Source organism: Anabrus simplex, chromosome 1 (assembly GCF_040414725.1).
Source record: "Anabrus simplex isolate iqAnaSimp1 chromosome 1, ASM4041472v1, whole genome shotgun sequence".
NCBI classification, from domain to species: Eukaryota; Metazoa; Arthropoda; class Insecta; order Orthoptera; family Tettigoniidae; genus Anabrus; species Anabrus simplex.
The window spans coordinates 235,388,189-235,414,679 of NC_090265.1; the positions used below are offsets into that span (position 1 = coordinate 235,388,189).

The 26,491-nt window shown below is 37.0% G+C and overlaps 2 protein-coding genes across 7 annotated transcripts in view; one reads left to right on the forward strand and one right to left on the reverse strand.

The window, feature by feature from the left end:
* LOC136864374 (transducin beta-like protein 3) overlaps positions 1 to 25,386 on the reverse strand; it is a 157,975-nt gene extending 132,589 nt beyond the window's left edge. The window contains exons 1-3 of the mRNA XM_067141294.2: positions 25,274 to 25,386; positions 25,090 to 25,141; positions 18,209 to 18,416 (exon numbers count right to left, since the gene is read on the reverse strand). Of these exons, the coding sequence (XP_066997395.2) occupies positions 18,209 to 18,416; positions 25,090 to 25,141; positions 25,274 to 25,302 (289 nt within the window). The 5' untranslated portion in view covers positions 25,303 to 25,386. The remainder of the gene's footprint in view (positions 1 to 18,208; positions 18,417 to 25,089; positions 25,142 to 25,273) is intronic.
* Positions 25,387 to 25,730: 344 nt separating this feature from the next.
* The window catches only part of LOC136886096 (glucose dehydrogenase [FAD, quinone]), a 123,769-nt gene continuing 123,008 nt past the window's right edge, over positions 25,731 to 26,491 (forward strand). For all 6 annotated transcript variants that reach the window (XM_067158834.2, XM_067158850.2, XM_067158840.2 and 3 more), the window contains exon 1: positions 25,731 to 26,025. In XM_067158834.2, coding sequence (XP_067014935.2) covers positions 25,881 to 26,025 — 145 coding nt within the window. In that variant the 5' untranslated portion in view covers positions 25,731 to 25,880. The remainder of the gene's footprint in view (positions 26,026 to 26,491) is intronic.

Below are 26,491 nucleotides of genomic sequence, written 5' to 3' on the forward strand. Positions count from 1 at the left end.
TCAAATTTTGGGAAGAGATGTGTCACTGGACATGATTTCTTCGAGTTTCCATGCAGAATAATTGAGAGCCACGACATTATGATGAATAAAAATAAATACCGCAACTCATGTACCGTAAGCGCGTATTCTAATATTTGACCTGTGTTATAGTTATTCTACTCGCTTAATTGGGATGATTTCTATTTAAAATATTCCTTGAACATCGTTGTATAGTTAATTTCTTCGTATAAGTGATAACCTTAATTCTATCACATTCTGAATTGATACCTGGGATGTGCGTGATAGTGTCATCTAGAGAATGGTTTACCTAATTTGCAGTAAATCCTAAATTTAATAATAATGGGATAGTGTTCGTGTAAATAATATTATAATAATGCCGTGTACCCATGTGTGATGTGAGATTTGATCCTATTCTGTGTTTTTGAATGTTTCTTGTACGATTTTGTGACGATATTCTCCATTATGTGCGTCAAATTTTTGACCGATTTGTATTATTTCGCGTGTCCGTAATTGGATCAATTTTGAATCTTTAGAAGATTTTATTGTAATTTAAGATAGATTAGGGCCTAATTCACTAAGTTAAAGTGAATAAGAGAAGGCAACGTCCGTGGACTGATGTCACGAGATTTAATTATTAGTTATTGTACAGTCACTTTCTGCATAAAATTGAGCAAAAGCTAGGTTGATATAAGTTCAAGTAAAAATTTATTACAAGAAGTTTAATCAATTAATAATGATAAAAATGAAGTAATTATAAAAGGGAAAGTCTAAGGAAGACGTGCTAACCATAAATTGATGAATTAAATAATTTTTAATAATTTAAATAAGGAAGAGGAAATAATCATTTTCTTGGAAATAAGCTAAATCCAAGAGGGAATATTTTAATTTAAACAATTTGATTACCATTATAGGAGAATGATATCAGATATTATTTTGTTTTTCTATTAATTTTTCAGTAAATTAATGATTCCTATATTTATTATTACAGAAAGAAACAGTCGTTGAATTTAATTTTGAGCGAGATCCCTCATGAATGATAGCACGAGGAGAAGATGTTTTCAAGAATCAAACCCAGATTTTGTGAATTTAATTGTTTTTCTTTAAAAGAGTGTCAGTTTTAATAAACGTGTAAACCTATTTTAGTCTTCTTTCATTTGTCGCTAGTCCTTCATCTATCCCTGCCTTTAAAAATTTCTGCACAGCCGATAGCGAACGGTCCACCACTGAGACCCTCGCTCTCCGGCGAGCTGAGCCCGGCATAAAGGGGGCAGGTATAGATTTGGCGGCCAACGTGGGGCCCGATTTATTGGCTGTACCAATAAAAGGACTCGATCTTGTAGTCCAGAATTTGGACAAAAACAAGATGCGGCGACAAATAAATAAAATTTTCCAGGTTATTTTTGAAACATTTATTAGCCCAAAATTTTGTGGCGAACTGCACTCAGGTTAAGTTTAGGAAGGGCCTTGTTGTTTAATTATAAACAAAATCTGGACGATAGTTGTCAAAATTTTTATAGCGGCTATTTTCCGCATAATTTGGACTTAGGCTGTAGGATTGTATTTTGCGACGTTAATCTTCTCTGAAGGCTGTGACATCAATCCACTTGTGACTGATGAATTGGATTCTGGTTTGTGGCCATCGAACTTAGTCCTCCCATGTCTGAATTGCCGTTTATTTCAAAGGAAAATGAGTACTGTAACAATGGAGGATTTACGTAGACTCCTAGACGGAGTAGTGACAGACTTACATAATAATTTAAAACGGGAAATGAATGAGAATCAAACTAAATTAGAGCAAAAACTCAGTGAAAATAACGAATTATTAGAGCTAAAACTTAATGAAAACAGTGAATTATTAGAGCAAAAACTCAGTGAAAATAGCATGTCATTAGAACAAAAACTTAGTGAAAATTTAGAGCATAAACTTAGTGAAAATAATGAATTATTAGAGCAAAAACTTAGTGAAAATAATGAATTATTAGAGCAAAAACTTAGTGAAAATAGTGAGTTAATAAAACGGGAACTCAAAGGTACTATTGAGGAAATTCAAAGCAAGACAGAGGAAAATATCGAAAAGCTACACATGGACGTTAAATTATTTAACGGGAAGTTAGCTTCAGTTCAAAGTGAATTGGTATCTATGAAGCAAAATTTTTCAAATTTAAAGGGAGAAATCCAGGTCGGAATAGACAATGCCATGTCAGCTATGTCTAATGAATTTAGTGAAAGGCTAGCTAAAGTACAAACTGGGATATTGCAAGGATTAGGCAAGTATAAGGATGAGGTGCAAGATAAATTTCAAGCGATTGAGGAGAAAATCGATGAGAATGCACAGGACTTAACAGCAACCAAAACAGCATGGTCTAGGAAATTCACGCAAATTTTCGAAACTGTGAAACAGGTAGAAAAGGGCGTTATTGCTGAAATAAAAGTAGCCCAAACCACCAACTCAGAGCGACTTGAATATTTTTACGAAACGATTCAGGAGACACAACAGAGTTTGCAAACTATGAAAACTTCAATAGATAAAGAAATAGGAGAGGTCAAAGCTAGTTCGGAATCTTATAAACAAGAACTACAGAATGGAATTCAGGAACTCACTAAAGAATTACAATTGCTTAAATTGCAAGGCGAAAGTCATAATATATTTTTTTTTTTTTTTTTTGCTAGGGGCTTTACGTCGCGCCGACACAGATAGGTCTTATGGCGACGATGGGATAGGAAAGGCCTAGGAGTTGGAAGGAAGCGGCCGTGGCCTTAATTATGGTACAGCCCCAGCATTTGCCTGGTGTGAAAATGGGAAACCACGGAAAACCATTTTCAGGGCTGCCGATAGTGGGATTCGAACCTACTATCTCCCGGATGCAAGCTCACAGCCGCGCGCTTCTACGCGCACGGCCAACTCGCCCGGTAGTCATAATATTGTAACCAACACATTGTTAGAGAGGCAAAGTAATTTAGAGAAGAAGGTAACCGGAGAAATCTTATCTTCAACTCCGAAGCAGAACGACCAAATGAATGTCCATGACAATGTAAATGTCATCAATCCAGCTCCAGGATATAATAGCGGAGGAATAAGTCAGCTTAATACGTCAGGTCAAACACAGATAGTAAATATAATTCGAATGCAGGAAGACCATCCAAAAAAATTTAATAACGTAAAAGAGGTAACTCCCAGGAGTTTTATTAATGAACTACAGGAATATTTTCGGGACAACAAGATACCAGAAGAGCGCCAACTGCGAGTAACGGAAAGATATTTGGAGAATTCTGTACTGACGTGGTTCACAGCGTTCCGATATTCATTCGACAATTTCGAAGGATTTAAGAGGGCTTTCCTAGAAAAATATTGGAACACAGACATCCAACATAATCTCAAGACAGAGTTGTATGCTAAGAGGTATGCCCTATCCACGCCAACACGATTTTCGGAATTTTTCTCCAGTCAGCTACGTAAGCTACGAGAGCTAGACACACCTCCATCGGAAGCCGAATTAATAAAGGTTATTACCAGGCAACTTCCAGCAGAGACGCAACGAATTATGATCGCTTCAAATGTACAAACCGCAATTCAAGCTGAAGCCATATTGCGACAACTCGACATGACATCTAGAGAACCACAGAGGCGAAATCCCGGCCAAGAACAACAAGTTTTCCAAGCCAATGTCGCCAGACCTGAAGAAAGGAACATTGCTAACCAAGGGAGAAATTGGGGTAGAAACGTCGAAGGAAGACAACCTAGAGACCGATCTCCGAGACCAGGACGCCGAGACGATGAAGAATGGAATTATTCCAAACGTAATGTCCGAAGAAGACCATATGAAAACAACAGGGACAGATGGAGAAGAGAACCAGAGAATAGAAGACCCGAGAGACGGAAGAGAAACTGGAGAGAGGAAGAGAGAGAGAAGTATTTGCGTGAACTCCAGCAGTCTAGTCAAGAGCGTAAGAAATGGCATCGGGCTATACATGAGCAGGACGTCAACCCTGATATTGTGGGAGCGGAGAGTTTGGAGTATCAAAGAGCAAAACAAAGGGAAGATAAGGAACATTCGGAAGACGATGGGTACAATCAAGGTGCCATCAAAAAAAAAAACCCCTGAATTAGTAGGAGATAGTCTCGACACTAACCCTTATAGTAATAGTGAAACGCAAGAGTGGATTATTGTTCAAATTGATTCCTGGATGACAAGATCAGATGACCTACTCGAAGAAAATCTGGAGTCGAACACAAACTACCTAAAAACACTACCTATAATTTCGGCTAGAATATGTGGCGTAAGAGTGAAATGCTTAGTGGATACTGGATCTACAATTAGTGTCATTTCAACTTCTTTCCTAAATGATTTAAAGGACAGACATGATATCCCGATTATACCAGTATCTTACATTAAAATAAAAGGAATTATCCCGGATAAGACTGTGGCATGCAAACTACAGACACTGTTGTATGTCGAGATAGGAAATACAAAATTTCAGAACGTATTCTTGGCTATGTCAAATATAAAATTTAACATCATTCTAGGAGTTGACTTTTTGACATCTTACCATGCCAATATTGATTTAAATTCCAACCAGATTCTTTTTCGATTGGATGAGACATTTGAAACGGCTATAGTTAATCCAGCCGATATAAATGATCAGAGTGTGTTTTTCATTAATAACGCCTCGACATCGTGGGAATCCGAAGACCAGGAGGCCACAGAAGAGGTAAATCAGGCTCTGGATAATATCATAGAAGAGGGCGACGATGCAACACACCCGTATGACCTCATAAACTCTAAGGTTAACCAAGCTATAGGAACGGAAGAAGAGAGAGGCCAACTCCGAGAGTTATTGTTAAAGTATAAATCAGTGTTTGATGATAAACCAGGCCAGATCCCTGACTTTAAATATTCTTTAGTAGTCACAGATTGGACTCCGTTTAAAAAGAAGCCTTATCCGATCCCCGAGAAATTTCATTCTCGCGTAGGGAAAATTATTGCAGAAATGGAGAGAGACGGGATTATCATGAAGTCCAGTACACCATTCATAAGTGCTCTAGTGGTGGTACATAAACCAGATGGATCTCTGAGAATATGTTTAGACGCGCGAAATATTAACTCCAAACTGATACCAGAAAGAGACCAGGCGCCAGCAATTAAAGATGTCCTTAGAAAATTCCGTGGCATGAACTTGTTCACATCAGTGGATTTTACCTCCTCGTATTACCACATTCTTTTGGAAGAAAAGTCAAGATTATTGACTGGATTTATGTTTGACCAGCAAACATACGTTTTTAGAAAATTGCCCTTTGGCATTTCTAATGCCGCGGCCGCTCTTATCCGTGCCTTAGATAGATGCCTTACAGATGAAGTCAAGAGTTTTACTACTAAATATGTTGATGATCTGCTTATGGCGAGTGAAACATTCGAAGAACATCTGGTTAAACTAGAAAAATTGTTGAGCAATCTTTCGAAATTTGGGTTCCACATAAACCTAAAGAAATCACGCTTCTGCCAGTCTGAAATATTATTTTTAGGCCATATTATTGATGGAAAAGGGATAAGGCCGAACCCTATAAAAATTGAAGCTATTAGCAAATTTCCAAGGCCGATTCGTGTCAAACAAGTACGGCAGTTCCTAGGCATGGCCAACTTCTTTGCGAACCATTGTCCCAACTATACCCAAACGGTAGCTCCACTTCAAGATCTATTGAAAAAAGGTAACAGGTGGAAATGGAACGAAGAGTGTGACCTGGCATTTACCAAGACCAAAGAGATGCTGTTGAATTACGTTAAGCTAGGATATCCTGATTTTGGAAAACCCTTTATACTACAAACGGATGCATCTGGAATCGGAATTGGGGCTGTGTTATTCCAGGAGGACGGAGAGAAGCCGGAAAATAAAACTTACCTAGCCTTCGTTAGTCGAAAATTACGAAATCATGAAAAGCATTATTCCGTAACTGAGATAGAAATGTTATCCATAGTATTTGCATTGAAATATTGGCAGAAAATCATCTACGGATTTCCGATCATTATTAGAACAGATCATAAAGCTTTAACCTTCATGCTAAAGGCTACTATGGCATCAGAACGAGTATTTCGATGGACAATGTTTGTGCAACAATTCAACATTCAATTGGAGCATTGTTCTGGGAAGAGTAATTTACTGGCCGACTGTCTGAGCCGTAATCCTAATGAGGAAGTACTGGAAATCAACCAACTTGAACTAGTTCCCGAGGATCACGAATTCTTAAGAAAACTCAGATATATACGGCAAGCTCAAAAAAGAGACAGTGACTTAAGACCTATCATTGATTTCCTAGAGGGTAAAATTAAACCTAGAGATCCTGGATACCGTAGAATAAGAAGAAGAGCATCCCGGTACCAGTATTTAGATAACATTCTATTTAAATTTGTGGATCCGGAAAAATCAAAATTGAGGATTGTTGTACCTTCGAAATTATTTGAACCTTTGATTTGGCATGCACATCGAATTACCGGACATGGTGGTATCGATAAAACATTGGCTACCATCCAAGAAAAATTTATATGGGACAAACAAAGATCAATAGTGAGGAACATAGTTCGAACCTGTGACACATGCCAGAGGGTAAAGCCAAGCTCTCATTTATTGCAACATAATCCTATTCCAATCATACCTTCCGAGCCTAAACAGCTGTACGCAATGGATTTGTTCGGTCCCGTTCCTACATCAAAGAGAGGTAACCGACATGTTGTCGTCACCATCGATGTATTCTCAAAATATGTGACTTTATATCCAATTCAAAAGGCAAACTCAAAATCTGTTATTAGGCGAATCACCCGAAATTTAATTCCGCATATGGGCAAGCCTAAAGCACTTCTCACTGACCACGGATCGCAGTTCACATCTGCAGAATTTCGTGAAGCCATGCAACAACTTGGGATTAAACACATATTAAACTCGATCCGACATCCATCTAGTAACCCGGCAGAGAGAGTGATGCAAGAATTATCTAAATTCTGCAGAATATTTTGTGGAAATGCACACTGGCTTTGGATCGATGTTTTACCCATCATGATGGAATGTTTAAACAATACAGTACACGAGGCTACGTCACAGATTCCTGTTACTCTTCACTTCGACCGACAACCGCATCGACCTTGGGACGATATTGTCCAATGTCCTGGTAATCTGAAGCCTACGCTGGAAGAAAACATTCGGAAAGCCGCCACTTCATTGCGCGAGCAAGCTGAGCGGAGACAACGCAGAGTGAAGGATAAAAAGTTTTGCCGACCTCTCAAACTCAATGAATATGTTCTTTTGAAAAAGCCAGCTACGTCAGAAACAACTAGCAAATATTACGCCAAATTTGACCCACTTTTTATAGGTCCTTATAAAATTATAAAAGTTTATGGGAATAACGCTTACAGAATCCAGAGTCTAGATAAAAATTATGAAGGTATTCATAACGCCCAGAATTTAAAGAGTTATTATTCTTCTAAACCTGTAGATGGTCGTCATATCAATCTCATAATAGAAGAAGAAATACCGCGAGATATAGATGAGGATCCAACCTACCACCATGTTTCAACTCAAGTAAATTTACAAGACGAGATCTGTGAGGAATGCCGTGAATTGCAAGAGAAGGTAATGGATCAACTACGACGGCTTGGTGCTGCACTCGAGGCAGACAACGCGAGGCTTCGTGCTGGAACAGAACCCTAAATTGAGGTGACACATGATTACCACCTAAATTTTCAGGGAACATGTTAATTGGAGATTTCCTGTAATAATGATTCCATCTTCAGATCAAATCATTATTTAACCAAGGGAGAAATATGTCCCCTTTAAAAGTGGTCATAATTTATTAAAAAGAAAATGATTTATTTCATCAGCGTGTTGGAACATTATTTTAATCGGCAAGAGGGTGAGACTCTGTATTTCGTGCTAGTGCGAGCCAGTCACTTCGCGAACCGGTTTTTCCCGACCTACAGAGAGAACGAGGAAGCAGGGTGGAATTCCTGTTATGTGGCCTTCAGACACATGTGTGCGTACCACGTGACACGGCGAGCAGCCTGATCTCAATCGATCAATAAATGGAAAGTCAAGTGACGTAAAACTGGAGCAGCCAATAAAAATGACAATCTTCACAGGAATTCAACAAATCCACCAATTACATATAATTAAGAGACACACCTATGTCTTGATATAGGAAATTAATGGTAATTCCAGAGGAAATTTTGTAGAGGGTTTTATACTTCTGAACGCGGAATTTGAGCATTACTCTGACTGCAGCAACGGAAGAGACTGGACGTCGTTTGCTTCATCGGAAGACTTTACCTTAGAGAAGGCATCGAGGACTGTATAAGCAGCAATTCAGACACTCGAAAAATTAGCTTCGATTTATTTAGGGTTGTCCTAAGATAAGTGTCTTCATCCAAATTATAAAGCATCGTGAGTGAATCCTGGGCTATTTCTAAGACTTTTGTTAGTTTCAGCTTTCTACAAGAACTTGGAAGAAGAAAGGTCCTTAGTTCGAGTTACGGCAAGATGGTTATCCAGTTCCGCGAAGAATACTGCAAGTTCCTGTATATCTTCAGCTTCTCCATGAATCACTAAACATGTAAGGCATCGGACATGGGCGAGACTTCGTTCGATGGAAGGTGATGTGACCACGTGCTAGATCTTCAGCCAGAATCCAGTTCACACCAGCCACATGAGTATTCTTTAAGAATTCAATTTCTTTCTATCTTTGTAAAACGTTTGTAAGCGTAGCCTTACTTTATTCACTTAGATTTCTATTAGTTTTGCAGTAGTTTGACTTTTCATTCTTCTTTCTTTGGTGAGAGGTAGTTAGTGCTCTGGAATGAGTGTGTATTTGTTCTATTAGTTAGAAATGAGTGTGTGTCATCGAGAGAGACCTCAACTGTCCTAAGAATTAAGAAGGCAGGAGAGATAAAAATAATTGAACCCCGCGTTAAATTTGATCAGTTTGAAATAATTTGGAAAATTAATTGAGACAAATTAGGACAGTGTTCTTGTGTTTTTCTTAGTGTAGAATTTCATTCTACGATTGTACGGCATGTTTGTGGGTTCGAGTTTGTTTAGAGTCATCCGAATAACTTCACACGACAGCTTTGCGAATGAGATTATGCACGGTCAGGAATATAATAATAATAATGAGTAAAAATAATTAAAGCTAATTACGGACTAAAATTGTTTAATAAGGTCATGGGTTTAATGTTAGTTATTCTTGGAAAGTGTTATCGTGTGCTCACTTTATGTAAAGTAAGCCTGGGACATGGCAATTCTCCGGACGGAGTATCGACGAGTTATATGTATGTTTTCTGCGCTATTAATTTGAGTATGACTTGCAGATGGGCATTGTATTTGAGTAATTTATGCATCCATTAGAGTCAAATTTTGGGAAGAGATGTGTCACTGGACATGATTTCTTCGAGTTTCCATGCAGAATAATTGAGAGCCACGACATTATGATGAATAAAAATAAATACCGCAACTCATGTACCGTAAGCGCGTATTCTAATATTTGACCTGTGTTATAGTTATTCTACTCGCTTAATTGGGATGATTTCTATTTAAAATATTCCTTGAACATCGTTGTATAGTTAATTTCTTCGTATAAGTGATAACCTTAATTCTATCACATTCTGAATTGATACCTGGGATGTGCGTGATAGTGTCATCTAGAGAATGGTTTACCTAATTTGCAGTAAATCCTAAATTTAATAATAATGGGATAGTGTTCGTGTAAATAATATTATAATAATGCCGTGTACCCATGTGTGATGTGAGATTTGATCCTATTCTGTGTTTTTGAATGTTTCTTGTACGATTTTGTGACGATATTCTCCATTATGTGCGTCAAATTTTTGACCGATTTGTATTATTTCGCGTGTCCGTAATTGGATCAATTTTGAATCTTTAGAAGATTTTATTGTAATTTAAGATAGATTAGGGCCTAATTCACTAAGTTAAAGTGAATAAGAGAAGGCAACGTCCGTGGACTGATGTCACGAGATTTAATTATTAGTTATTGTACAGTCACTTTCTGCATAAAATTGAGCAAAAGCTAGGTTGATATAAGTTCAAGTAAAAATTTATTACAAGAAGTTTAATCAATTAATAATGATAAAAATGAAGTAATTATAAAAGGGAAAGTCTAAGGAAGACGTGCTAACCATAAATTGATGAATTAAATAATTTTTAATAATTTAAATAAGGAAGAGGAAATAATCATTTTCTTGGAAATAAGCTAAATCCAAGAGGGAATATTTTAATTTAAACAATTTGATTACCATTATAGGAGAATGATATCAGATATTATTTTGTTTTTCTATTAATTTTTCAGTAAATTAATGATTCCTATATTTATTATTACAGAAAGAAACAGTCGTTGAATTTAATTTTGAGCGAGATCCCTCATGAATGATAGCACGAGGAGAAGATGTTTTCAAGAATCAAACCCAGATTTTGTGAATTTAATTGTTTTTCTTTAAAAGAGTGTCAGTTTTAATAAATGTGTAAACCTATTTTAGTCTTCTTTCATTTGTCGCTAGTCCTTCATCTATCCCTGCCTTTAAAAATTTCTGCACAGCCGATAGCGAACGGTCCACCACTGAGACCCTCGCTCTCCGGCGAGCTGAGCCCGGCATAAAGGGGGCAATATCAATGATCAACTGTTACAGTCACTCAACAGTGTGCAACACATCCAGCACAAATACAAAGCAATTTATGTAACAGGTGACTTCTATCTAGACATAGACTGACAATGTTCAGTCCCTACTGCAAAAATTCCTCTCGCGAACAACTTCCTTACCATATTTTATGACCTATTTCTTTATCAGCTGATAACAGAACCTACCCGTATCACACTAACCTCATGCTCTACAACAGACCTATTCCTCACCAATCAGCCATGTTCAGTGCAGAAAACCGACGTTATCCTGTGTTCTAGTGATCACTCAGCTATTATAGCAACACTTCACCTCAAAAAGCCACATTCTAAGAGCACAGTAAAGACAGTTTATAATTAAAATCCTGTCAGGAATAGTTATAAACTGGGGAAACACATCATTCCGCAGTGCACTAGTTTCAAACTACTTGGCATAACTATCAATGACAATTTTAAAGTGGAATATCCAGTGTGAAGAGGCAAGGTGCAAGGCCACAAAAATCCTGGGGTTCCTATATAGGAATTTAAGAAGGTTCAGTCCAGAGCAATAAGGTCAGCTTACCTTTGCATGGTTCGGCCCATACTGATGTATGGTCTACCTGCTTGGCATTCCACAACAGCGGAGAACATGAGTAAGCTGCAGAGAGTACAACGCCATGCCGATAGGCTAATTAACTGTCACTCACCCTCCCATCCAATAAGGTTACCTTCCATTGAGACAACAGCCAAACAAACTGACCTGATCTTTCTCCAGAAATTCCTCTCTGCCTGTATAGAAATTGATCCCTTCCAATGTCTATCGCTTGTTTGTCGCTCAGCTCAGAGAGGCGAAGGAGTTACCCTTTGTCTGCCTTTCACCCATACCTCTGCCTTTCAGAAGGGTTACTATTGGTGTTCTGCAAAGCTATGGAACTCACTGTCACGGGATGTCAAGAACTTGCCTCTTCCAACATCTCAAAATAATGTACATAAAGAAAAATGTAATTTAATGGAACAGCTTCATGTGTATGTGAGTGTGTGGGTGAATGAGTGAATGATTGGTAGAGTTAAAGGAAGTATGCGAGCACAGCAATGCTCGAATGAATGAATGAAGGAAATTAAGTATATATGTATATCTTGCACAGTACAATTTAAGTAAAGTCAAACCTCTCATGTGCGTACACCATTAGTTCCATGGAAAAATGTCCGTTACGAGAGGTGTCCACTGAAACAAGGTTGTAAAAATTAATCAAAACTTTTAACGGCAAAGAACATCCACCTTATATATAAGCATATATCTTTAGTGTAAATATTCTAAATTATTTCTAACTAAATATTTGCAGGTAAATATTAAAAGTTATGTTACAGACTTTATAAACATTACAGCTTCGGGAAGTAATCATTCAGATGTGTGTGTAAATTTACCACAGTTTTTATTTACCGCGATGTTCTCAAAAAGGGAACAAATTCTGTTAAATGGTTCCACTGTCGTATCCCCGTACTCACGATCCAGCATGACATACAAATTCTTCATCTGCTCAACAATCCCAACTTTCAGATTATTTCCACTTTCTCACGTTTTTTTCTTGTAACACTGACCCACTCACTCACAGTTCCTTTGCTCGAACACACATGAACCACTTACATACAGCAATGTTCACTTCTGCAAAAAACCAGGCAAATTGGCCATGCAGTTACGGGCATGCAGCTGTGAACTTGCATCCAGGATATATTGGGTTTGAACCACACTGTTGGCAGCCCTGAAGATGGTTTTCCGTGATTTCCCATTTTCACACCAGGAATGCTGGGCTGTACCATAATTAAGGCCATGGCTGCTTCCTTCCCAGTCCTAGCCTTTTCCTATCCCATCATCACCATAAGACCTATCTGTATCGGTGTGACGTAAAGGCAACTTGACTCACATTTTCTTTTCAGTCCTCGATTCCTATTTTCCTTCCAATCAAAATTTAATTTTAATTCTTCACAATTGTGTTTGACTTTTCCTGCATTTTAATTTTTCAGGGAGCTTTCTCACTGAAAGTCCTCATCCCTTGTTACTGTTGTTTACTGAGTGCATGGTATTTTTGTCCCAACAATAGTGCACAAGTCTCTTCATTTTCAAGTTTAACTGAACTACCTGACCTCAACCTTCTCGGCGATAATCTCGGTTATGAACAGAATACTGCCAGCAAGGTTGGAATCCCTTGGTATCTTATGAGTAAACAGGGTCACTGACAGTATTACTGGGCAGCTAGAATTCTCAGAAGGTACACTAATTAGAACATAGACGACCATAACAATAAGTTTGAAAATACTCAAAATAGTACAAAAAATTAAAAGGATTTCCTGCATGTCTGCAGAATAATTTTAAAAGAAAGGATGAAACAGCTGCATGTAAAAATTGTACTAGAACATGTAATCTGTGTGTAATCTGTCCACTTAAGACAAGTGGATGAGACTAATGTCCATGTCCGCTAACCGGAATTCGAGGTCTCCGTTTAAATAGGGGTTATTTAACATGTGTCTTGTGTAAAATAAAATTATTTCCATGGAAAATTGTCCGTATAGGGAGAGATCCACTGAATAAAGGTGTCTGCTAGGGCAGGTCCGGCTGTATTTTGTAAACTATGTAAATATTGTAAATAATATCTCATCTTAAGATAGGTCCAGGAAACATTTTATACGTACTTGGGGGCTCACCCTTTTTCTCTAGACCTTCAATATTGCTGAACAGAATTGTGGTAAATAAATAATACTAATTGTTACTGAATTCATGTGGATGACAGAGGTGTAAGAAGGTGCAGGCATGAATGGTCGATATAAGACAATCAGAAGATTAATTTAAAACTTTAACATTAGAGTTATATTTCTTTCTCTGCTATCTTTTTTCTTTTCAGATTTTAAATTTTACACTTTTTTAAGAAAGCAACAATTTAGGTACAGAACTAGCTCCTTAGCTTAGGTACAATGTTGGAAAAATTAGAATAATCAACAAATTGCCAATTAACAATCTGAGCTTTAAGCTCCCAATTTACAAATGTTAATTGAGCACTACTCCTTCATTCAATCAATAATCAAGGAGACGGATCTCCCAATTTCTTTTACAACATTAGTAAAAACATCTTCGCTCTAAAAAATTTACACTTAGGAACCTATTTCCCAAAATGTCCAGGCCTATTAAAGGCACAACCTACATTTTACCAATTCAAGCAGTATTCACTGACTTACATGCTCAACAGTCTAACATCTTTACATACAAGGAATGAAATAGAGTTTAACAGGGGTATCGAGTACCCAATCTACCAGGCCTTTGTGGAAAACAACAGGTTAAGTTACTGGCCCAAAAATCAAAATGGTGAGGAGGTGGATACTTGTGCTCCTTGAAAATCGAAATGAAAAGCTTAAAACCCTATTTGGGCTTATGGCCCGAAGTTACAGAGGCTAAGCCTATACTACTGAGGTGACTAAATGGAGAGAATATTTAAGTTACAAAGATTACAAACTGAAAAAGGTTACAAAATCATAGTTACCTCAAAATCAAATTGATAGGGAACAAGACAGGGTAGCTCACTCTCTATTCCCTGATTTTGATTAAGTTCCTTTGGCTTGTTTGAAATTTACATTTGAATTTTGGAATTTACATTTTAGAAAATTAAAGTTACATTATTAAAGATTGGAAACCTTCCCCTCGAGCTAGCTTTCAAAGACTATCACCTAGTTAAACCAGGGCTGCCATTACCTTGAGCTGGTGGACTTCTCGAAGATGGACGAGGTGCCCTCGTCTTCTTTATAAACACACACTCTGTAGACTGGAATGATCAATAAGACAACCTGGCCCAAAAATTTGCCAGCTTTAATACCCGAGGGGAAAGTTCGAGAAAACTCCGGGCTAAGGCCTGACACACCCCAAATTCTTACTGGGTAATTAAATAAATACCAGTCCCAGTTGATTGGATGAAAAATAAATATACTGTACAAAATTTTCTATTGGCCAACATCTTAAGTTGGCGGGAAGAGATAGAAGTGTTGTAAACACACCAAAAACAAAGAATAATCAATTCAGTTTAGGAAACCTTAGAATTACAAAATTACTTTAAAATTTTAATAGTCAATGTTCGCACCAGAGGGCATAACATAAGTTTATAGTAGAGACATCTGTAGAGAAATATTCAAACTTTTTGTATTAGTTGTTGTGAGTTTTAGATTTTTGATGGCATTCTCCAAGGCGCTTCATTTAAATGAATGGGGCGGGAGTACCGTCCGGAACACTAATGAAGATGACATATTAGTTGCCAGAAACAAAGCTGGATCAGCATCAAACCCAAGAATGGAATAACTTGTTGGTAGAGTAAGAGCTGCTACTCAACAACAACAACAACAACAGCAGCAGCAACAACAACAACAACAACAACAACAACAACAACAAAGAACCTACCGTATATACGCTAATAAGCCTCACAATCGAATAACCATCGCACCCTAATTTTAAGAGAGGAAACTTTTTAAAAAGTCTGTTGTGTATTTATGTAGCTTTATTGAATATTTATACTGAGAATCATTAATATCATACACAGTACAATAAATTATATAATTATGAAGCAATTTGTCGCATCATATCCTTGGCTGAATGGCCAGCGCAGAGTCCTTCCTTTCAGAAGGTCCCGAGTTCGATTCCCAGCCAGGTCCAGGATTTTAACAGTGTATGGTTAATTCCTCTGGCTCAGGGACTGTGTTTTTGTATTTATCCTAGCACTCTTCTCTTCATACACACAACACACCACACAATAAACCACCACAGAAACATACAATAGTGAATACAGTCCTCCACATAAGGTTGGCATCAGGAAGAGAACATGGGTATAGAAACAGGGCCATACCTGTGTGCGACACAGTTCATACTTGCTACACCACAGGGAAAAACAGTAATAGTAGAAGAAGAATTCCTCACGGCATAAGCTTCATTAGTAGCATATTCTCCAGAGGCATTTTAAAATATAGTGTTGTCTGGTCTCCATTACCAATTTGCACGAATACAAACAAATTTTTCTGCCGGAAACTGGTAACAAATCTGTGGAAATTTTCTACTTTTTCTTCATGATTGGCTGGGAGATGTTGTGCAATGTTTGTTTTCTTACAAAAACTTGAGTTATTTAGTCCAAAAGCTTGCAGGACACATCCACAGCTAGCCTTGCACCATACAATTTAGCTTTCAACAAGCACATTTCACTTGTGGCTGCACATCCAAACTGCATATTTTCAGTCATGTATTCCCACATCCTGTCTTCTATTTATGGAATTTTTATATTTTGTGTGTGAAAATACCCAGTAGTTACTATTTGTTCAAGATGAGATTTATTTTTCCTTCAATCATGCACCACGCCGCAACTCTCGTATAATTACCAATTTGCTATACCTATTCACCTATTCAATAATGTGGAGCTTTTCTTTAGCTGTGAGCAGCCTATAATGAGAACTCACACCTTTACGCACTTCAACGAATATATCTTTCATATTTCTGGCGGGGCATTGATGAGTGACTGAAATAGTTAACCAACCCTTTGTAAACCAGGTAAGTCGAATTTCATTTTAGGCATTTATATGAAGAAATTTTAGTGCAAAAACGAAGATGCATTTTATTTTGAGACTGAGAAAATCGAAAAAGTAAATTTCAAATATGCCCTTGTTCAACCCTCTGCATCACTTGTTAAGCTGAATTTCAAAATATGCAGAAAACTGACTGTAAGTACTTATATGAAGAATGTTTCAGTGCAAAAATTAAGTTGTATTTTATTTCTCGGTCAAGAAAGTTGAAAAAAGATTAATTTCAAATATAGCCCCATTTTAACTCTTTAAAATGTCCGACTCGTTGGCTGAACGGTCAGGGTACTGGCCTTCAGTTCAGAGGGTCCCGGGTTCGATTCCCGGCCGGGTCGGGGATTTTAACCTTCATTGGTTAATTCCAATGGCTCGGGGGCTGGGTGTTTGTGCTGTTCCCCAACATCCCTGCAACTCACACACCACACATAACACTACCCTCCACCACAATAACACACAGTTACCTACACATGGCAGATGCCGCCCACCCTCATCGGAGGGTCTGTCTTACAAGGGCTGCACTCGACTTGAAATAGCCACACGAAATGATTATTATTATTATTATTATTATTATTATTATTATTATTATTATTATTATTATTATTATTATTATTATTCTTTAAAATCAAAATTTTGTAAAACTCTTTCTCAGTACGCATTCACACACCTACTTTACAAAGGTGAAAGATTTGAGTGTATCCTCCTAACTCAATACATCATATATTCCATCACTAGACGGAGTAATCAAATTCAAACATGTTTCGGCTCGTTTGAGCCATCTTCAGTGAAAGGGGGGGGGGTTGAAATAATTTACATAATACAAGCTAAAAAATTCCAAAAAACATAATGAAGGAACAAATGAAAAAACAAAAGAGAGCCTAGATGGAAACAAAAGTAGCACAATATACAATATTTACATCATCATCTGGAGCAAAAAACAACCCACTGTGATAAAATTCAGTCAGTAAAACAGAGGTTAATACAAAACATAATTGAAACTAAAAACTGTGTTAACCTAAGAAGAAAAGAAATGAAAACAAATTATACTGATGGAAATGAACTATAAGTGCACATAGTGAGGTTGCGGACCTCTTAGTTTACAAAATATTGGTTTTGTAACAATACAAAACAGGATGAAATCACTGTCGAAAATTCAGGCAGAAAATCTATCTTTATAGAAACCCATCACATCGAACTGGCTAGGAGGGGAGCGGGAGTGAAAAAGTTTGAGAAACCAAGCCTGACATAACGTGCAGGCGAAAAGCCTGTAACAAGGCAAAACACCGATGAAATTTAAAGCTTTAAAACAGCAGCATTCTCAATATCTTGTAAATAATAATTGTAAATAATAATAATAAATTTGCACACCAATACACACTTGCAAGTCACATTGGATAAACTGCAGAAAATATATTTTAGGTATTTATATGGAGAATGTTTAAGTGCAAAAATGAAGTTGTATTTTATTTTGCAGCTGAGAAAATTGAAAACAAAGATAAATATGGAATATACACTTGTTCAACCTTTTGCACTTCTTGCAAGCCAAATTTTAATAAATGCAAGATATTTACATGAGGAATGTCTTAGTTAAAAAACAAAGTTATATTTTATTTTGCAGTTGAGAAAATTTAAAAAATGCACCCCTTGTAAGTTGAATTTTTAAAAAAAATACAAAAATTTTATTTTGGGTATTTTTATGAAGAATGTATTACTGGAAAAATTAAGATTTTTTCATGGCCGAGAAAATTAAAAAAAATAAATTTTAAATAAACCTCATTTAACACCCTTAAAATAAAAATTTTATAAAACATTTTTACACTTATATATCCTTAAAATTTGATGCCTCTAGTTTTAATTGTCTTGGCTGAGCATTTATAAGTCAATCAGTCAGGACATTGGTTTTTATATATAAGCTTTGATTTGACACTAGTCTATTTCTTTCCAATACTTATACTTGTATATACTAACCATTCCACTGCCAAAGTTTAAGAAGCCCACTTTTATGACTTGTAACAAGTTGTTTATTATCATGACTGAGAGCAAAAGTGTTGATGATATCTTCTTCAGCTTCATTATCAGTCTGTCCAAGGGATGATGTTACTTTACCCAAATCCACATCCAAAACATTCACAACACTGCCACACTGACAAAGCAGTTGGGAACCATCACGAGTCCACTGGAAAAAACAAATATATTTTTTAAATTTACAACCTTTCCTAATTATCAGGTTGCTACTACAGTAAAGTAAACTTCATTATCCAATACACACATCTAAAAAAAAAAAAAAAAATTATCACAACGGTATGGCAATATGAAATAAAATCTTAAGACATAAAACAGAACAAGAACTTAAGAATAAGTTATTAAAAATGAGTACACAACATGTAATTTTACAGACCATATGATAGCTTCCTTAAAAATTTTTATTGAACCCAAGGTGGCAAATACTATTATGTTTCTCAACAGACTTTTAGGTCTCATGAATTTTGGGATTATTCCTCAGGATCAACCACTAACCCTGTGACATTTATATTCTGGAGTCCAAATAAGTAACTGTAGGCTCGTAAATGTTTCATTAGAATTCAAATATTTCATTAGAATTCAGGGTCCCCGTCATTACTCATAATTTGTGAACTGATGTCATCTTGGAAAATATATATATAATCTCCAAGTCCACCTCTTTCAGCTAGCCCAATTTGGATTCAAACCATACACTTGGATCAATGATCATTTCATATGGCTTTGTAAGCTGCGTTATCCATTCAACTTGTGCTTCCATTTACCACCAATTCAGATACTTCCTTGTACACCATTTACTTGTTCCTTAAGAGCGCTGGTCATCATATTACCTATCTTGTGATGTTGACTACTCCCTAAAACATATCTAAATAGACAGGCACATTTAAGCAAGTGTTTAGTGCTCTCTGAGGCAAAGTTGTCAGAGGGTGTTGTCATGGGAACTGCCCAGTAAGGAGCAAATTTTGATAGCTTCCTCTCATTCTGAACATGAGAGACAATATCCAATTATTAGCTGGTGTGAATTCCTAAAATGAAATGACATCCTTACCCTTATGGATCAGCACATTCAAATAAAATAAAAAAATCACGTTCTAACAATTCAATGCAAATCTTCCTTGTATCAGGAAAGATACAAGGAAATGGGACTCACAGAATTAGAGTAGGTGAAGCATTACCTGATCCTGTCATAATTCAGACGGGTCCCACAAGGCAGTATTATTGGAAATAAATTATAAGAATAAAGAACTGAATCAAAGATAAGGGGTTTTGTTTTTTTTCCAGTGGATGTTAGACTGTATACAGTAATATATAAGTTGCAGGATTGTGAACGACTGCTGTTGATGATTAGGTCAGTCGCTTTGTTGCCAAGTTGATTCAAGGAGCTGTCACTTGTGCCATTTATATCAGGGCTGTTCTCATTGCCCAAAACAATACCGAAAAACCAACAAGCAGCAAGAAACATCTTCATATGAAGCTCTTCTTCACTCTCACATGGCAGAACCTTGAATATATTCTCAATGCAATTTCCATTTTTTTAATTTTTTTTATTTTTATTTTTAATTTTATTTTTTTACAAGTTGCTTTGTCACACCGACACAGGTAGGTCTTATGGTGATGATGAGAAAGGAAAGGGTTAGGAATGGGAAAGAAGCAGCCGTGGCCTTAATTAAGGTACAGCCCTAGCATTTTCCTGGGATGAAAATGGGTGACTGCAGAAAACCATCTTCAGGGCTGCCGACAGTGGGCTTCTAACCCACTGGATACTGACCGCTAAGCGACTGCAGCTATCGAACTCAGTTCCATTAAATTAACCATTTCTATTTTACGATTACGTTCTCAATAAAGGGAGATTTCCATTCTTTCAGTGCAATAAACATGGGAGCCCTGTATCCTGTCTAGAGGTAGATCTGCCAGTAACTGTAGTAATCATCTAATTCTTAAAAATCCCTGGCATGGCTGAAGCTGATGTCCCAGTTACAAGTTCTTGATTGGTGATAGATCCAGGGAAATTAGATATCCAGCAAGATACAGAAGATATTTTACATTCAGGAGGTCAAATAGACTGTATCACTCTTGACCAATCCAAGACTTCTGATAGGGTACATCACGAGAGACTGCTGATGAAAATTAGGGCTATTGGATCAAATAAAATATTATTTAAATGGGTGGCTACATTTCTAGAAAATGGGACTCTCAGAATTAGAGGGGCCGATGACCTTCAATGTTAGGCCCCTTTAAACAACAAGCAGCATCAATGATTCAGAGATGGGTCCCACAAGACAGTATTATTGGATATAAATGATAAAAATAAAGAACTGGAATCAAAGATAAGGATTTTTTGCAGTGGATGGTAGACAGTATAGAGTAATAAATAAGTTACAGGATTGTGAACAACTGCAAAAAGACTGACAATATTATGAGATGGACAGCAGACAAGTATGATCCTACATAAGATGAAAAGTCAGGTTGTAAGTTTTAATAAGTTTTAAGTATTTGTTGATGGAGACGAAGTATCTAACAGGAATCACTGTAAGTACTTAGGTGTTAATATAAGGAAAGATATTCATTGGGGTAATCACATTAACAAGGTTGTAAATAAAGGTTATGAGTAGTGACAGACAAAATATGAAATTCATCTCCTACACCTCTTGAAAGTAGGATATGTGTGCATGGCAAAGTTTAGATGGCAATGCATGCTAAAAAAAAAAAATTAATGTTTCATATAGTAACATAATCCTTTTTCATGAAAATCTTCATAGTGTTTCGAATTTTGTAAGATTTTCTCTCCAATAATATTTACATTAACAATGAACTGGGTTTTCCACATATTCAACCGATTAAGTTTTTCAGGAAATACATCTGAAAACCCCAAGCCACATGTTCCACACACTGCAACATCTTAGCATTCTGGCAACACTTTCTACTAGCAACCGGCCCTGATCTTATCTGTGCCACGTTGGAGGGACAGACCAGACAGAGCATGAGATATTGTAGCCAGCCTGGGATGTGACATTCGTTTGTGTTTCATGATCCATGGTGATCTGGTGAAGTCGTGAATTTTGTGGCGAAGTGAAGACAATGCCTAAAACTGGAATTCGCGACTGGATGACTGAATTTAATTGTTTTAAAACAGATGAGAATATTGTTATGTGCACATAGGCTAATTGCAACAAAAGTGTAAGTATGGAGAATAGTTCTTTTTATAATCTGCTTTTATAATACTTTTTAATCAAACAACTTTTCTAACATTCTAATTATTTTAAAATACTGTGCTATATTAAGTCTTAATAACTGGCAGTTCAAACCCCAGTCACCGTATGTGAGATATGTGCGGAACAAAGTGGCAGTGGGACAGGTTTTCTCTGAACACTCCAATTTCCCCCGTTTTCTTTCATTCCAGTAATACACTCCACAGTCATTTAATTTCATTTCTCATTCATTAATCATTGCTCATAGGAGTACGATGAGCCTCACCAGCAGGCACAATTTCCTTTCCTTGACACAAGTTAAGGGCTTTGTTCATTTGCATTCCTGATCAAATCGGTTGACTAGGAAAAGATTGTAGATCTTTCATTCTGGATGAATGATTGAATATTTTGCCGTTTTCTTTAATGCAGGTCTCTGCAAACACAAATTTCCAGCTGAGAAACACACAAATATTGCTAGACATAGAAACTATGCAACGAGAGACACACACCAGTTCAGACACTTCTGACAACACCTGATATTTCTATGACAGATACATTTACCAAAGAACTTTGTGATGCTTTTGTTGCTGCAAATATCCCATTAAGTTGAAACATCAAAACAACTTAAGTAGCCCTCTCAAGGAGCTGGAGGAGGGCGAATTAAGTTACACTTCACCTTTCATAGAAGAGGAATAGCATCTTGGTGTACAAACTTCATACTCACGTTCCATATTGGCACCCACATTTTACCATATACTCTATAATAAAAGGTCCAATGAATAATACAAGAAACAACTCCTCCAGCCAGGTGCATTTTATTATTAGCACTGGAATGTAGTTACAAAGATAGACCGTAATGGTTATCACTACCCCATTGTTGTCACTTAAGAATTTCATCAAGACTGTGAAAAGCAATGCATGATGTTTTCAAAGATCTGATGTCGTTGAGCCGTCTCTCACTTTCAAGTGCCATCGAGTTATTTCATCTTAAGGTTAGTCCTGTAGCCACCTATGGATTAGAAAATATATGGATATACTGTATCTTGGAAAGAGGCAACTACATAGTATAGAGAAGGTGAAAGCATTATATTTAAAGAAAGTACTTTGCCTATCAAAGTACACTCCATCATGCCTCATATACCAACTGTCGAGGGAATTATTCTTTGTGGAAGAGCTGCGTTTGAAACTACTGCTCCTGGCCACCCCAGCGTATAAGGAACTCCTACAAGAGCTTCAACAAAAAAGGGACAGCATATGGTGGGACTTTCACCAATGTGATGCGATGATCAACCGCAACTGGACTCAGGGAGGCTATGACTTGAGACACGTGACCATACTCTCAGTCCATGGGTTTCACCAACGCCTGTGTATTAAAGCGAGTTTCCATGAGCCAAGTCCGGACTGCAGGTGCAAAAAATGCGGCGAACTTTGTGAACGCTATCACGTACTTAAGTGCAAACTGAGAATAGAATCCTTAACAAAATTCTGAATAGAATCCTTAACAAAATTCTGTACCGACGATTGATCATAAGAATTTTGTCCATGCATATTTGTGCCCAATAAAACATTTATTAATGCATGATGTTTTAAAAAACTTTTAATTTGTCAAACTAAAGTTTTCCACCAGTTATGTTTCTTTATTCAAATATTTCACTTTGGAAATTTTAAGATGTCTTTATTTCATGTATACTACACGGATATGGCCCATAAAGGGTTGCGACATGTCCTAGTTTTACTAGTTTTACGAGTGTACATACCATTTAAGTTGCTTTTAAGTGGCTTGTATCAACATTGTATTATAGAGGTGGACCAATTCTTCTAAACAATCGTATTAAAATTTGTTAAGTCAATACGGAAACAAGTTTGAAATTCATCACATTCTGCTTACTCAAGCAGCTGTTCATCTCCTTACCCCAAAACTTATAACATTCATAAAACATCTGAATAACTTTATGTAGGCCTATAGTTAATGATGAAGTTTTAACAGTAAAAATGAGGGCAGTAACTTATTTTCATCTGCCATTCACTGAAGGCCTAAATAAAAAATGGCATGGTAAAAAACAGTACAAGTCATCCGTGCAATGTATTATACAAGGGGGGATCAAATATAAACAGGATTTTATTTAAATTCATATATTGAAAAACACAAGGCAATTACAATTTATTTTTCCACATAGTTTCCTGCTTTAGAAATGCATTCGTCCCAGTGTATGGGCAGCTTTTTGATGCCCTCAACGTAAGAAGAACAAGGTCGTGTTACCAGCCAGTTGCGCACGATGTCTTCCACACTCTTGTCATCTTCAAATCGTTGCCCTCCTAGAGCTTCTTTAAGCGGTCCGAACACGTGGAAATCGCAGGGCAATAAGTCCGGGCTGTAAGGAGGATGATCACGTGTAGTACAGTGCATTTTCTGTAACTTGGAGACAGTTAAAGCTGCAGTATGGAGCCGCGCATTGTTGAATCAGTTGGTCTCATCTTTTGAGGCGATATGCAACCCTCGCATTGATCAACAGCTCGCAGTAGTAAGCAGCAATGATTTTGCCATTGTTTAAGAAGCCTTTCTCGTGGACAGTTGAGAATTCTTCTGAGGATGCAGAGCGCAGTTCTCTGCGAAACGTAAAGAATTTCACCTTATTTTCTTGACATGGCATAAGCCCAAAAGCCTACCGGTATATAGTAGCACTGATTTTGAGTCGCTCATGCAAAAAAAAATCAATTAGCAAAATGCCTCGCTGAACGAAAAAATGGTTGCAAGAACCTTGCCAGCTGACAGTTGAGTCTTGGCTTTCACTGGTGGTGCCTCCCCTTTCCTCAGCGACTCCTTACACACACGCGTCCTTGACAATATTTGATCACCGAACTGTGCAGTCAATCTCTGGCAAATTTCCGCCACTCTAACTCCACCACAAGCAAGAAATTTTTTGAGTTGCGCAGTGGAAGGGTGCACCTGTTGCACCAACATTGTGAATGTTACTGACGAAACGGAGGAAAATACCTAACAGCACATTCTCCTCACTCCTAACGGTCCCGCCTAAGCATAGCAGAAGCGCGGGGCCAGTCCTACCAAGTGTTGATGTTCAGGAACCATAATCCCGTTTACATTAGATCGACCTTCGTATATATCATACAGTATAAGTTACAGATCACTGACCAATAATATAACTACGAATAACAATGTACTGTTTAGAGTTCATATTGTAGATTTTTAATTTAAGTTACTGAAATAATTATTAAAACATGTTTCTAGGATCAGATACTAAGTCAAACTTCTGCACCTCAAAACAAGCTGTTTTGACATACCGGTACTCCTTTTCCTGACCATCAGTGAACAATTCTAAAATCCTTGGTAGACAATTTCTTCAAGATGTACAAAATTAATCTAAAATGTTATCAGTTTGAAGGGTTCATCATTTGTAATATTGAAGAATGTTTAATTACACCTAAATGCAGCTACCCTTTTTTATTTGGCAAATCTCTGGCAAGAAGTGGCATAAGAATCTCTCATCCCATCAAGTATCATAATATCGTTTGATTAGACACTTTAGTTTAAGAAGCACCACAGTGATCTGATATTCAGTTCAGATTCTTACAAATGACTTCTTAAAATAATTATTATGATGTAAAAGAACAGAATATAATTACCTGAACATGTCCTCCAGTAAAAAAGGCACCATGTTTCACTTCTAATTCAAACCTGGAAAAAGAACATTTATTGCTAAGCATGTTAAGTTTCAGGTTAGGTTTATGTTCCCAGTAATCTAAAACATAATATCAGAATTCATTAAGTTGAGAATATTCATATGCAAAGGTATGCTTCTATTCTTACGATTCCTTTAATTTCTTGCGAGATCCCATTCCAGAAAAACTAGTCTACGATTAGAAACACGTTACTACTTCTTAAATCTTCACTTGCACGCACGTGGTAAAACTCCTTTCAAATATTTCTATTATTTCTATTTGTCAAGTGTCAAGTCAAAATATAGTACTGCCAATCTAATTTATAGTTCACACCTGGACGTTAGCATCATCAATTACAATTTGGTATTTTAGCTCAACTTCAGGTCTCGATGGTCTATTATCACCAGTATTAAATTTGTGATTGTTCATAACTACTGATCATTTTATAAGTACGAAAATGAAGTAGTAACAAAGATTTTTCTGAGAAGGAAAGACAGATGAGAAACGAACTTCCAACAAAATAATGTGGGAACCATGTAACAACAAATGCCTGAGTTTGGTGCGCGCAAACAGAACAGCTGATCGAGCTGATCATCAGTCAGTTCCGCAACGCCCGGCACAGCGTGTAATCATGAACTGGTGCTCGGAATGCAATAAATAGCACGTGGGCGTAGGATTTTGCCATCGCACTTTGTCAAAACCTGCTATTATATTCATCTACAGAACAAGGGATTGTGTTAAATTTGTTGGAGAAAATGTTACTCAATTTTTGTTATGCGGCAATTTATTGGTTTGGCCTTGCATTTTTCTGCATTCTGCTCAGTATGTGCCAATTTAAAAATTACTTGTCTGACTTAACTTGTGGCACGTCCCTTTTCTGTGATTACGATTATATTGTAGGTAAGTGTGCTGGCTGTAAAACTATTTCTACTCATAAATCAGCTTATTTAGCGCGTTCGAATCTACATTCCTTAAAATTAAAAGGTCATGGTCGTGGTGAAAACTTAAAACTTACAAAACAAACCCTTCATTCTTTACCTGTGCGAGCAATAAGGTAACAGTTTAGAGTGAATTCTCTTGAGTATTAAGAGTACATGAGGTACCAAGTTCCGATTCAGCACTAGGGAGCTCAGGTATCAAGAAAAGGTTCGCGTACTATAGTTGAGCTGCTCTTCTCCTTAGTTCCAAGACTTCCCAGTCCAAAGGTTTAACGGACTTCGGAAATAGGCCTATTGGAAAGAAAAATTCGTTTCCTTTCATACGGCTGGTAAATCAGTAATTCGCATTACCCTCCTATTGTTCAAATGTCTGCAGCATGGCGTCATATACCCTTCACTGACTGCTCGAAATTGATGTGGAATTTCTT